Source organism: Delphinapterus leucas, chromosome 9, assembly GCF_059928025.1.
Source record: "Delphinapterus leucas isolate spDelLeu-1000000601 "Yukka" chromosome 9, BTC_Dleu_Yukka2, whole genome shotgun sequence".
Lineage (NCBI taxonomy): Eukaryota > Metazoa > Chordata > Mammalia > Artiodactyla > Monodontidae > Delphinapterus > Delphinapterus leucas.
The window spans coordinates 34,885,001-34,898,128 of record NC_143137.1 but is presented as its reverse complement, the minus strand read 5'-3'; the positions used below and the strand labels follow the sequence as shown (position 1 = coordinate 34,898,128).

Genomic DNA, 13,128 nt, shown 5'->3' with positions numbered 1-13,128 from the left:
GCACATACCAGGCACTGTTCTAGGCACTGGGGGGTCTACCAGTAAAATAAGAAATCCCTGCTCTTAGAAAATGGTGGAGGGAGACTGTAAAGCAAATAAATAATATAGTTTAGGGGCCGATAAATGCCCTAAAGAAAAATAAAGTAGGGTGAGGTGGAAGGGCACGATAAAAGGCAGGTGGGGAGGGGCAATGGTTGATAAGTGTGGACAGAGACCTCTCACAGGAGGTGACCCTTGAACCACCTGAGAGAAGGGAGGGAAGAACTCGTGAGAAGATTGGCAACCAGAGGGGCCTAGGCTGTGAGGGCCGCCAGAGGGAAGCTCGAAAGGGAGCAAATGTTTGATGCATTCGAGAAAGAGCAGAAGGCTAGTATAACAGAATGAAACGGAGAGAGACAGCGATGGATGAGGTCAGAGAGACAGGCCGGAACCAAATGATAACTGCCAGCACCTCATGGGCCATGGTAAGTTTTGTTGTTTTTTTTTGTCTCTAAGTTCAAAGCCATTGGAGGCTGAAAAGCCATTGGAGGGTTTGCTGGGGAAGTGCCATGGCCTCATTTACCTTTAGAGAGATAACTTTGGGCTGATAGATGAAAAGTAAATTAGCCAAAGCCAAGGTGAAAACAGGAAGACAGTCAGGAAGCTGTAGCAGTGGCCCAGGCAAGAGCTGACGGTGGAGCAGAGAGGCAGCAGAGTTCTGATGCAGAGGATGTGTTGATGCTCTCACAGAAAAGGATTTACTCGTGGAGTTTTGCTGTTAGGACACGTAGCACATGCAGCCAGGTAACAAAAAGTCATGGTCAGAAAAGTTTCAGTATCCCAGGTTAAAGCTAGAATTAAAGCGATCTTTATATAGAAATTATTTCCTATGTAACAGAAATACCTTTCTTTATTAACCCATCCTCTTCTTTTTAGAAAAAACAGCTTTTAATAACTTTGGGAATCTGAGTTACCCTGTCTTGTCTTTAGTCTCAGGCCATGTCTTAAAATCTTGAGGAGCCAGAATCACCAGAATGGTAGCTTTCAGTAACACTGTCTGTTTGAAATTGCGATAGGCATAGCGGTTTAAGGTTTCCACTGTGACGAATAATTTGACCAGAAGTTATGTTTGGAACAGTGAGAATTCTTCTGTTGCTCTGGGCTACTTACCACTATGTCTAGATCAATGATTTTTTCCACTTGCAGGGGTAGGGGTGAGAGAGCTCTCCTCACCATCGTACTCTGTTATCTTTCCCCAGTCTCCCCTGCCTATTCCAAGCCACTTCACTCGCACGCAGCTCTCAACTGATCAGCATCACTAGAGCATCTGATGTGGGGGGGAGGGGCAGGGGAAGTTTGATTAGCATTTTCATCCTTATATCAGATATTGTAGATGAACACAGTAATAAAAAACATAGATTTTGGACCCACAGGGCATCATGTTGGAATTCTGTCCACTGGTTATGAGCTTAGTGACTGGGGAAAGATATTTAATCTTTCTGAGCCTCCATGCCCTCATCAATAAAATGTAATGATTCCTAATGTCAGGTGAGGTTAATTTAGATTATGAATGTAAAGCGCCAGAATATAGTAGGTGCTCAATAAATGATAGCAATTATAATTACAAGTACATTTCCTCCTGTATATCTTTATTCAGCAGTTTTCATATTTTTAATAAAATATTTTAGGAGCAAAGGCATTCAAGTCAGACTGCCTGGATTGAAATCCCAGCTTTATCACACATAAGCTTTGTGACCTTAGATATATTTTTGAACCTCTCTCCCTCTTTGCTTCCTTATCTGTAAATAAATTGGTTACAATAAAAGTGTCAGCTCCATTGGACTGTAGTAAGGATTAAGGAGCATAAGGTATATAAACAATATATGAAGGCACAGAAATTGGCATATATAAGTAATGTTTTGTAAGTCAAATACTGTAAATAACAGTCTCTCAATTCCTTATTTCAAAATTACAGTGAAAAGCTAAAGTATTGTACCTAGCTTTTCTATTTTCATTCATCATAAGTCAGGTAAATTTGCATAATCTGAGCCAGGAATTTGTTTAAAATGAGTAGTTGATTTATTCTATCAGTCATAAAATGAAGGAGAAATTTAGATATTATCTGCTTAATTGATCCATGTAAGTTAGAATATTGGCTTATTCAGGACCTCAAAATGAAATTCAGTTATTTCCTTGGCCATTCTGAGAAAGATCAAAATAACTAGATAATTGTCAAATCTATTTTTCTTTTGACTTGAGTGTTTGCTGTTTTCCCCTGACATTTGTGTTTCCCACCTTACTTCTTTTTTCATTTCTTTTGATATGTGTTATTTCCAAATGTTCTTTCAGTTCCTCACTGATAAAAACTTCATACTAGCAATAAGCAAAAGCTTGAATAAAGTTAGTTAAAAGGTTAAAAGTTGAATAGTTTAATTTTCAAATGGAACTTGCTGTGTTTTTTTTCTACTGATCCTTGATATTATTCCCAATACTATTATTTCTAGTACTGCTCTTGAATTGGTAGTCTTTAACAAATAACTGATTATTGAAGAGGAAACGATAGTGCTGATGGTATAAAGTGGTTTATTATCATATATTAATAATTCTGGTAACATCACTTTTGTGGTTGGCCTTAATCCAGTGATAATACTAAGCTCATTATATGAAATTTACTTTGTTATATTAGTGGGGCTTTCTTTCACTTTATAGCTGGCTTAAGTCCTGCTGAGATTCAGCAGTTATGGAAAGAAGTGACTGGAGTTCACAGTATGGAAGACAACGGCATTAAGCATGGAGGGCTAGACCTCACTACTAACAATTCCTCCTCGACTACCTCCCCCACCGCTTCCAAAGCGTCACCACCAATAACCCATCACTCCATGGTGAATGGACAGTCTTCAGTTCTGAATGCAAGGCGAGACAGGTAAATCTCAGGAGATACATTCTGTTACGTATCTCAGGAGATACATTCTGTTACATATCACCAAACTTTACTTTCACCATTTGTGAAACTAAAAATAATGATTTGTACTTAACAGGGGCAGAATGTGTAGAACAACTAATTAAATAGATAGAAACCTTTAGATTATTTGTATTTATATCATTTTCATTAGGAAAAAAAGCAGTTCAGATACCAGCAGTTTAATGGATAGAGTGGGGAATTTACTGAAGAAAGTTATTTATTAATAAGTGCATGCAGAATTATTGTGTCAATATATTTTTATGGCTAAAATGTTGTGATTAACCTGATTGCTGAAATGAGAACATTTTTACCATTTTAAAACTTAACCAGTTTCAAATAATTAAAGATGCATATATATCCCCCTTATATATGTTACAAACATGTGCTTACAAATCAGAGAATAGATATACATAAACATATAAACACAGGTATAATAAACCAGAAGATAGAAGATCTGGTTTGCCTTTTTTATTGTTGTGGCATGATGGAATTATAAATATATAATAAAAATGAAATTACGGTGGTAACTTTCTGAATAAATTTGCCTCAATACTCATAAAGAAAAATTATTTGATTTCAGTTACCAACACTGAGTACATTATATTAGGTAATTTTTCAACTTACTGTTTTATTTTAGTTGTGTAAAAACTGCCTTTGTAAAAGGATCACCCATGTACTTTTCTGTCCATTTAGTTCTATTTATGCAGGCATATCGTTATCTAATCAGGTCCTTTAATGTAATTTACATAAACTATAGAAGCTAAAATATTGCTCAATATGAAAACTAACTTTTTAAAAGATGAAGCAGAAGTGTAGGACTTCTTAACAGAATGGCTTAGTCTCATGTGATATATAGCTGTAAAATTCATATTTAAGTGGAGTGGATTAATAGTGTTCTGTTATGTATGTGAATACCTGTCTAGCTGCCACAAACCCTTTCCCCTAAGCAAATATTTTTTCAAAGAAACGTACATATAATTACAGTACAGTTTAAGATATAATGCTATAGTTTGGTGATGTTTTTTGTCTTCCTAGAAGTATCATAAAATTTTTTTCTTGTTAGCTTTCATTATTATAAAATGGTATGCCTTTGAATGCTTTCACGCTGTTGTATTAATTGAGAGTAATTTGATGATTATATAGTTCAGAAGTTGGTTGATGTCTCTAGGATCTATCTGATATAATACTCACTTATCAAAAGTCTTGGATAATTATAGAAAGAGATAGCTAATGAATACCGTTCCAAAGTAGAATTTTTAAATCAGCTGTAACTAGCAGAAACATATATGGTTCGCACATAAATATTAAACAATGTAAATGATTCTAAAGGTCCATATCTTCCCTAAAAAGAACATTTCGAAAATCTTATGGTGATTTTCCTATTACTTTCTTAAAAACACAGGGTTTTTTCACTTGACCACATATGAATATATATATTTTTATTTAGAGGTAAATGTTACGTTAAGGTCATATGGCAGGATTAGCATATGATATTATACAGTCCTCTTAGTTTTTCATCGTTTATTAACAGTCATCTTTGGCTCTATTTCTCCTCTAATTGGAACATCATCTAGCCTTGGCAGTTGAACTATTCAATAGAACGATTAAATTTTTCTGACTGCTCTGAGCTGAATTGACCTGTTTTGACCTGTTTGTCACTGATCGTAACCTGACAGGCGCTAGCAGCCTGCAACGATTATGGCTTTTTGAGATCAATCTGATGCCATGTTCTTTTGCTGCAGCTCATCACATGAGGAGACTGGGGCCTCTCACACTCTCTACGGCCATGGAGTTTGCAAATGGCCAGGCTGTGAAAGCATTTGTGAAGACTTTGGACAGTTTTTAAAGTAGGTTTTTTACTTTTTTTAGGGGAGGGAGTGGATTGTATGGGAGTTTTAAGCAGATAGTTGTAAATGAACAAAAGAAAAGCTGAAGGAAGAAAGCGAAGGTCCATCATAAGGCACACTGTAAGTTTTCTGTGTGTTCCAACAAGTAGATTAGCAAAGTCAGGCTAAGATGGTTAACTCTTCCTCTTTACTTTTTCATGAGAACATTTTACAAATCATCCAATAAAAGTGTTTGAATGAATGAAAAAAGAAGTAGCCTTACTATAGCAGTGTCATTAATAACTGGAAGACGTGTTTGTTGGATTCACTTAAATTTCAAGGTTTCAAGAAAAATTTCCAGTAACATTATGTGAGAAGTCATATTATATATATATATATGTATATATATATAATATATATTATATATACACACATACATATATTTAAACAAAAGACAGATTTTAAAGGTGTATTTTTTATTGTAGACTTTATATTTCTTACTTTAAATAATATTTAATGTATTTATTTAACAGCAAGAATAAAAAACTGAAAGTTAATAGTAACTAAAATTTTAAGATAGTTGTTATTTTCTCCGTGTTGTTACTTGTTGCCCTGAGAATCATAAAGAAACTTACATGGCCCTATGTTTGTATGATAGATTATATGGCTTCTCTAGCTTAAAATCAACTTTGTGTATCCTTAATTTCTTCATACAGTGATAATTTATTTTTTTTAATTCACAAGAGGTTCTTTTTCAAATGAGAATATGCATCTTTCATGAAACATTTTCCACGCACAATTTCAGTATACAAGAGATCTAAACAGAGAGCTACAGATAGGTTTATGGAGATGAGTAACTTCACAGGCTGAGACTCTTATGTTGTCATGGAGCAGCTAACAGGGTGAATGAACTGTTTCATGCTTCATCAACAATTAAGTTAATTAGCTCATTTGAAATTGCACTGCTTTGTTGCCAGGATGTTGGCAGAAACATCAAAAAGATGTGTTTACAAATGGTAGACTACAGAGTATAGAGCAAAAGCACCTTAACAACAAGGCACAAGTACTTGGCATCATAATAACTGTATAACTGAATTACAGTAAGACTTCCACAAGGATTTTTTTAAACTATTTTTATTTCTGACCAATTAAAAGAAAAAAATGTTTCCTATATTATTACGGTTTTTCTACATGGCCTTGAATGAAAATTTGCACTCCTATTTTCCTGAACAGTTGTGAGCTACCATTTTGTTGGATAGGAAACTGATTTGACCGTTCTAAGCAAAGAGAGCTCTTAAAATGTTAAGTAACTTTGCTAAAGTTTTCCTGTCTAAGAAAAATAACATTTGCTAAAATAAAGACAGGATATAAGAATATAATTCTTTAAAGAACTAATTTCATATTTCTTCATTTGAATATATTAGTCCTTATTAATATGTTATATTATTCCTTATCATTAAGGTCATTTAGAGGACTGTTGCTGCTGTTTCTTCAGTATGGCAATTTAAGCCATAGAACTAGCTCAGTCACCAAATATTTTATTGCTCTAAGTTGTTGCTTTTGACAACATTCAAAATAAAGCTTTAAGAAAAAAATACATGTCTTTGTTTTGGTATGATTTCCTTTATGGCCCATGGAAAGGAGCATTTTTATTCATCTCAAATTTGTATACATATTTTTATTACTAACAAGCTTATAAATATGAACTCTCATTTTACCCTCCATGGGTCTTTTTCATATTCAAGTTAGTATTTTTGAAAACCTGAAGAAGTTACAATTAAAAAAGCATTTCCTTTCAATGAAATATCAACTTTGTTTCCAAAGACTGACCATTTTTCCAACCCATTAACTTTATAGGGATGACAGAACAAATGACAGTAGATTTTAAGGCCTTTTTTTTAGTCCATTTTTGTTATGATATGCTTAGATTCTGTAAGTCAAAGATCTGTGATAAATTCTGTTGATAGAACTAATGCCAGTGTACTGTACTGAAATGAAATATTAGACATATTTCCATACTAGTATTGTCTTTTTCTTAAAAAGGTGTGGGAAATTTGAAGAGAAATAAAATAATGTTTTATTAAATTAATTTCAGTTATTCAGAAAAAAATGTTGATTTAGTGTCTATGTGGAAAGTGAATCGAAGAAGGCGTCACCACTAATACAGATTTTCTTGGAAAGAAGATTTTGCTTTTCTTTTGTAATAATGGAGAGGATTGAGAGTCTTGGGGGGAAAAATGTCAGGCAAGTCAAAAAGCTGTGAAAGATTTTTAGCTCTCAGGTTTTTTGTTTATCCATGCTCCAGAAATTTTGTACCCAGTGTTTACTATAAAAGGTGTTTGAGAAAACATTATTGTGGCATTTTTATTTCTAAAATGCACTAGAAATACATTGTACAGCTTGAGCTGTACTTTGTATCAGTCAGCTTATCCATTGGTTTGAAATAAAAGGAAGCTATCCATTATTACTATTTACCCTACATATGTTTAATAGCAAAGGATAGTAGAAAATATATTGAGCCCCAAATTCCATTTCTCACATTATATCCCCAAATAAACTGGCAGAATTCCTCTGTTTTTGCCCAGCACCAAACGAAAATCCACCAGAGGACAGTTGCTTATGAATAACATATATATTCTTAGCCATATATACATATATAAGAAGAAAGTCTAGACTAAAACGTGTTTAGGAAAATTTTTGAATTACTATAAAGTAGGTGTTGACAGAAGCTAACCATTTTTCTGACCACTCATTGAAGATCTCACTAGATCACTAAAAGCATTTAATACTAGTTCTTCATTACTGTCTTATAAATGTCAAAGTGTAATAATATCCAACAAAATTTTAGTGTAGTTTGTCTGCAAAATTAATTATCATTCCATTGGCCCTAAGTCAGCATGAATGTAGATGGATTGACTTTTAGAGCTTAAACCAAAAGGTTTACAACATAACATTCAATTTGGCAGACAAGTGTTCTTGAACCTGCATGTGCGGATGCCAGCAAACAAAACGTGGTCTGAGATACAAAGATAGAAATACTCTTTGAAGAATGGCAAAATGGTTAGTGTCAATAAAATGTCAGCCTATTAAGGAGTAATTAGTTGGCGAACATAAATGTATTAGGTTTATTACAAAGCCTAAAATTTTAAGGTTTGACATTGTATAAAGAGCAATAGAAAAGGTAGTAGAAACAATATTTAATGGAAATGTGTTATCTTTCTTCTTGCAGCTGACTACTCTAAAAATTATGCTCTTACTTAGTGTGTATTGTCTATTTCTTTGTCTTTGACTAGGCAGCATGGCTACAAAATTATGACCTCAAGAAGGCGTTCTTTGAACTTGTCAGAATGTTGTTTCTTTTGGTGACAGTGCCCCCATCTCTCAAAACTAAGGCATCTCACATAATCAGCTAAATGAATAGTGACAGCTAACATTTTGTATTTAAACTCCTGTCAGTGTTTAAACGTAAAAAGCTTGATGCAAAATAAATCAAACACCAGTGATATGCAAGGGAAACATTTTGTTAAAACAGTCTCTGACATACTTGGATTTAAATCTGATCCCTTTTTAGCTTATAAAATGCTGTAACTTTAAATGAATTTGAAAAAACATCTAGAGGTTAAAATAGAATTGCTAATCTGGGGTGTATATAATTGAAGTTACCACATGCATTCATAACCTTAAAAGCTTAATTAAAGAGAACTGTGCATTAAATAAATTGGAAAGATCCTTTCCTACATTTTGTCTTCCTGAAACGCTTGCTTAATTGTTTTTAGAAAGAATTTGACTGCCTATTTACACCTTTTTTCCTAGTGGGCACTACCTTACCTAGCACGTAGATTCAATGCAGTTTTGAAAGAACGTCAGTTGACCACATCATTTATTCCATTTTGAAAACAAAAATCAATATACCTATAAAGTGACCCATAAATTAGAATTGGCTCACACAATGTTTGTTCAGTGCTGCCTTTCTGAAGGCACCCTTTGCATTTTTTCTTCACCTCTCTGTTTGAACTGCAGTCTCGGTAAGAGGCTCATTAGGGGACATTAGGGACTGGAGCTAACCAGAATTCCAGAGCTTGCTTTGCTCTTATTAATGCATAGTAGAGTAGAATGCATTTAAATATTTCATAGGCATTCAGTAATTTGTGTGTAATCGCCTTGTTAGCAGACCAGTAGAAGTAGAACAGGCCTGTGAAATGGTGTTAGTGATTGCATGGGTAATTTACAGACCTTTGCCATCAGAAAGAGTATTATTGTTGGCTAGTACGAAGCTGTGAAATAGAACTAGCAATAAGTAAAAAAAGAAACTTAATAAAGGTTTTGTAACAAGCATCTTCAGGGATAACAACCCCACTTGGTCCTTTTGAAGCAGCTATAATTTATGACATAGGCAATATATCAAATGCATAAGATAGTATTATGGAGCATTCATATGAAAAGGGTATTTGCAACATTAGTTCCAACTTCCTGCAAGGGACATGATTAAATGATTAATGAAATGTCCCTTTGCATATGCATTTTGAAACAGCAATTAGGCACCGACTGAGAAAATCTACCAATCCTCTCATTTTTCAGTATTATCTCATTCTTGATTTATAAATCATAGAGAATTTTTGAACAGCAATATGTAGTACCTGAGATAGTTATAAAAACATGAAAGAGAATAATTTGGGCACAAAATAGTCATAAATACATAAATTCATAATTTACTGTTAATATGCAGCCTGTTTATTTAGTCTTATTGCATTGTATTTATATCAGGACACTATTTCTGTACTTTGATTGGCATAATTAAGTAGGGGGAATGAATAGGCACTATTATTTTACATATCACTGGTAAACAATAGCAAGGAAAGGAGAAGGGAGATGTGGCAGAGGTATGTATGTGTTTTTCAAGTTCTCAGTAATCCACTGGAGGCTGTTCTATAAATGATCATTGAAGGGCTGCAAGCTAGCCTATAATTACAGGAAAGAAAGTGGCAGCTCTGGCATTTCATAACTATGTGTCCTCGAAAAGTGCTTTGTGAGTTTGTCACCAATGATAATTTAGATAGAGGCTCATTACTGAACATCACAACACTTTAAAAACCTTTCCCCTTCATACAGGAGAATAAAGGACTATTTTAATGGCAAGGTTCTTTTGTGTTCCACTGAAAAATTCAATCAAGACAAAACCTCATTGGCTATTATTGTAGTCTACAGTCTCTATTCTAATAAAAGATGCAGAGATAAATTGAATAGGTCTCTAAGACCCCAGTATATAATGCAAACATTTTGTACTTTTTTTAGTTCTTTAAGTATAGGATAATTACTATCCCTAAGAAGTAAACAAGTGTGCAAAAAACCTTTTTAAAAAGTAATTTCATGCAAAAATAAACATGTTAAACTGAATATATCTTTTTCTTGCAGAGCTGTGTATTCTGCTTATCTTACTCCATTTACACCCTAATCTTTGTGTAGAGCTGAAGCATTTTTAAAAATATGCATTTAGACTGACCGTGGAACAAACATACATGTGTTCCTCAAGAGATCAAGCCTTAGGAATACAACTACTATTGCAATACACTGATAGAAAATGGACTCATTGTTCATTAAAATGGGGGGAGGACCTGAAAAACAATTTGTAAATGTCCTGTTAGTTAGGAATAAGTGACACTTAATGTCATAAGCTAACCTGTGGTTTACTCTAACATTCTGTGCCTCCTTTTCAGAAAGCATGAGTGAATTTTAGTTCTTGTTACAGTTTATTTTATCTAATTTTTTATTATGAAAATCATTTTTTAAATTTTTATTTTATAGTGGAGTATAGGTGATTTACAATGTCGTGTTAGTTTCAGGTGCACAGCAAAGTGATTCAGTTATACCTATATCCATTCTTTTTCAGATTCTCTTCCCATATAGGTTATTACAGAGTACTGAGTAGAGTTCCCTGTGCTATACAGTAGGTCCTTGTTGATTACCTATTTTATATATAGTAGTGTGTATCGTTCCAGCTAGTTTCTTAACCAAGCCAACAGAGCCAGTCTAAGAGCAGGCAGGTGGAGTACAAGTGCCTTTCCTGCGCTATAACCACACACCTTAAACTTGACCTGATACACCCTGCTATTTTAGTCCACAGTCTCTCTTCAACCAAGAATGACAGTTGTGCTAAGATACATGGAGGTTTTGTTGTCATGATCAGTGAGGAGGTACTGAAACAAACTGATTTAATTTATCAAAGAATGGGGCAGAGTCGCACAAATTCTACCTGCTGAACCTAGATCTACTAACAAATAAACCTACATGTTTGTAAATTACTTCTTTATATGTGTTACATATTTGTTTGTCTATATATTTGTTCTGTTTCATTATCTTCAAGAAACGTAAGTAAATCATTTGAATGGGCACAAAAGTATTTCTGTTGAATTTTAGTAAAATTAGGGCTGCACTAAACTTTTTAGACTATTATACCGTTCTAAATGGTACTTGAGCCCAGATGGAGAAATATATAAATTCTTATTTAATTTTGTAAATATTTGGTTTAATATTTCTCTTAGATACATTGATGAGAACATCTCTTAAATTGCTGCCTTAGTTTGCCCATTGGTGAAATAGACACACCAAAGGATATTAAATTAATTGAAGATGACTTTCTTAATTTTAGGAGGCAGCAAATAAATGATATATTACAAAGTACATATTATTGAATATGTTCATGTTCATTGGAGATGCTGCTCTACTAAATTACTTTTGATGTATCAACATACCACTCATTAAAGAGATCTTTTTAAACATTATGAAATAATAATAGACTAATACATAATAAAGATTAGAGTAAGATAATGAGAATGTCTTATCTTTCCCTACTTTTTTGAAAGATTAGAATAGATGTCTCCCAAATAGGACACTAGACATGAAATGTCAATCTTACACTTCTGATTGTCAGAATCTTCAATGCACTTTAATTATTAGTAATAACAAGTGATCATTCTTCATAAGTATTTGATGTTTCCATGGGACGATAATTTGCCATCTTTACATAATTCATACCACATCCTGGTGAAATAAGACATGGCTCACTAAATAACATCATAGGAACCACAAACTGTTTTAACAAAAATGGAATAGAGAATTGTCTTTGTTCTCTTCAGAGTTACTTTTGATTCATGTATTTATAAGGTGTCCTTTTTAAAAATAAATGGCATGAGTATATGAAATTCATCTAGTGATTTCTACTATTATTCTGCAAATGGTTTGGGGAAAATATTTTTTGTAATAACTGATATGCTTAGAGACAATGACATTTTCTACTATTTGAAGGGTCTCTTTATGTTGCGTAAATAATTTGCACTAAACACATCAGCCTATTTAACTTTTCTGGCATCATTTCAAAGTGTTCTTTTTTCCCACTGTGGAGGAAATACAACTTCAGTGGTTTTAAGTGGAGCATATGCCACTGACATAGCCGTGGCTTAACATTCTGTTTTGTGTTTTGTGTTTGTTTAGGCACCTTAACAACGAACATGCATTGGACGACAGAAGCACTGCCCAGTGTCGAGTGCAAATGCAGGTGGTGCAGCAGTTAGAAATACAGGTTTGTCAAAGCCTTCCTTAATGGACTCCTTTCTCTGACTTCTGGTCGTTAAATTGAGTACTGGGCAGATCCTGTGTCTTTTAACACAATGACTCATAGAAATACAAGGAATTTTAGATTGTTTATAGTGATAGCAATGATTGATAATTCAGGGTGGATTGTTGTAGTTTAATGTACTTACCACTTAGACTTAATATAACCTTTAGACTATATCATATACATTTGGCTATCCCAAAGGAGTCAAATCTAAGTTTCCCTACGAAAGGTTAGCCCCAACCCCCCAGTTGGATATAATTTTATTGCAGAGACAGTTTTTACATGAGCTAATCTTGTTTTTTTCCATGAGATTTTATATTATAGCAAAAAGCCTTTACAGTATCATGCCTGTAATTTAATACTCTAAATAAAATCTTTTCCTTTTCTACCTCTAGTGTATTTTTAATTAAAGATCTTGCAAGAATCCTTAAGACTTGGAGTAATGGCACATCATTTACAATATCACAGATGGTAATATGTGTATTGTATCAAATGCTGCTAACTTAAGTTAAAAAACATTACTGTTAATATTGAAACAGAATTTGGCCAAAAATAAATAGAACTCATAAAACTGATCATAAAACAATTATATCACCCTCAATATGATTATTGCTACATTTTTTCTAACCCTCTAAGGCTTCCTCTAGCATTTCATCTTAAGATTATTTTTTCTCAATCAAACCAATACCTTGTTTCATTTAATTAAACATACAATTTATTTGTCTTCATACTTTACTACGTCTTAAATT

General features: G+C 33.6%; 1 protein-coding gene across 9 annotated transcripts in view; it reads left to right on the top strand.

Moving 5' to 3' along the window:
* FOXP2 (forkhead box P2) overlaps window positions 1-13,128 on the top strand; it is a 538,178-nt gene that overhangs the window by 479,608 nt on the left and 45,442 nt on the right. For all 9 annotated transcript variants that reach the window (XM_089917495.1, XM_089917493.1, XM_089917494.1 and 6 more), the window contains 3 exons: window positions 2,689-2,902; window positions 4,684-4,788; window positions 12,256-12,343. In XM_089917495.1, coding sequence (XP_089773621.1) covers window positions 2,689-2,902; window positions 4,684-4,788; window positions 12,256-12,343 — 407 coding nt within the window. The remainder of the gene's footprint in view (window positions 1-2,688; window positions 2,903-4,683; window positions 4,789-12,255; window positions 12,344-13,128) is intronic.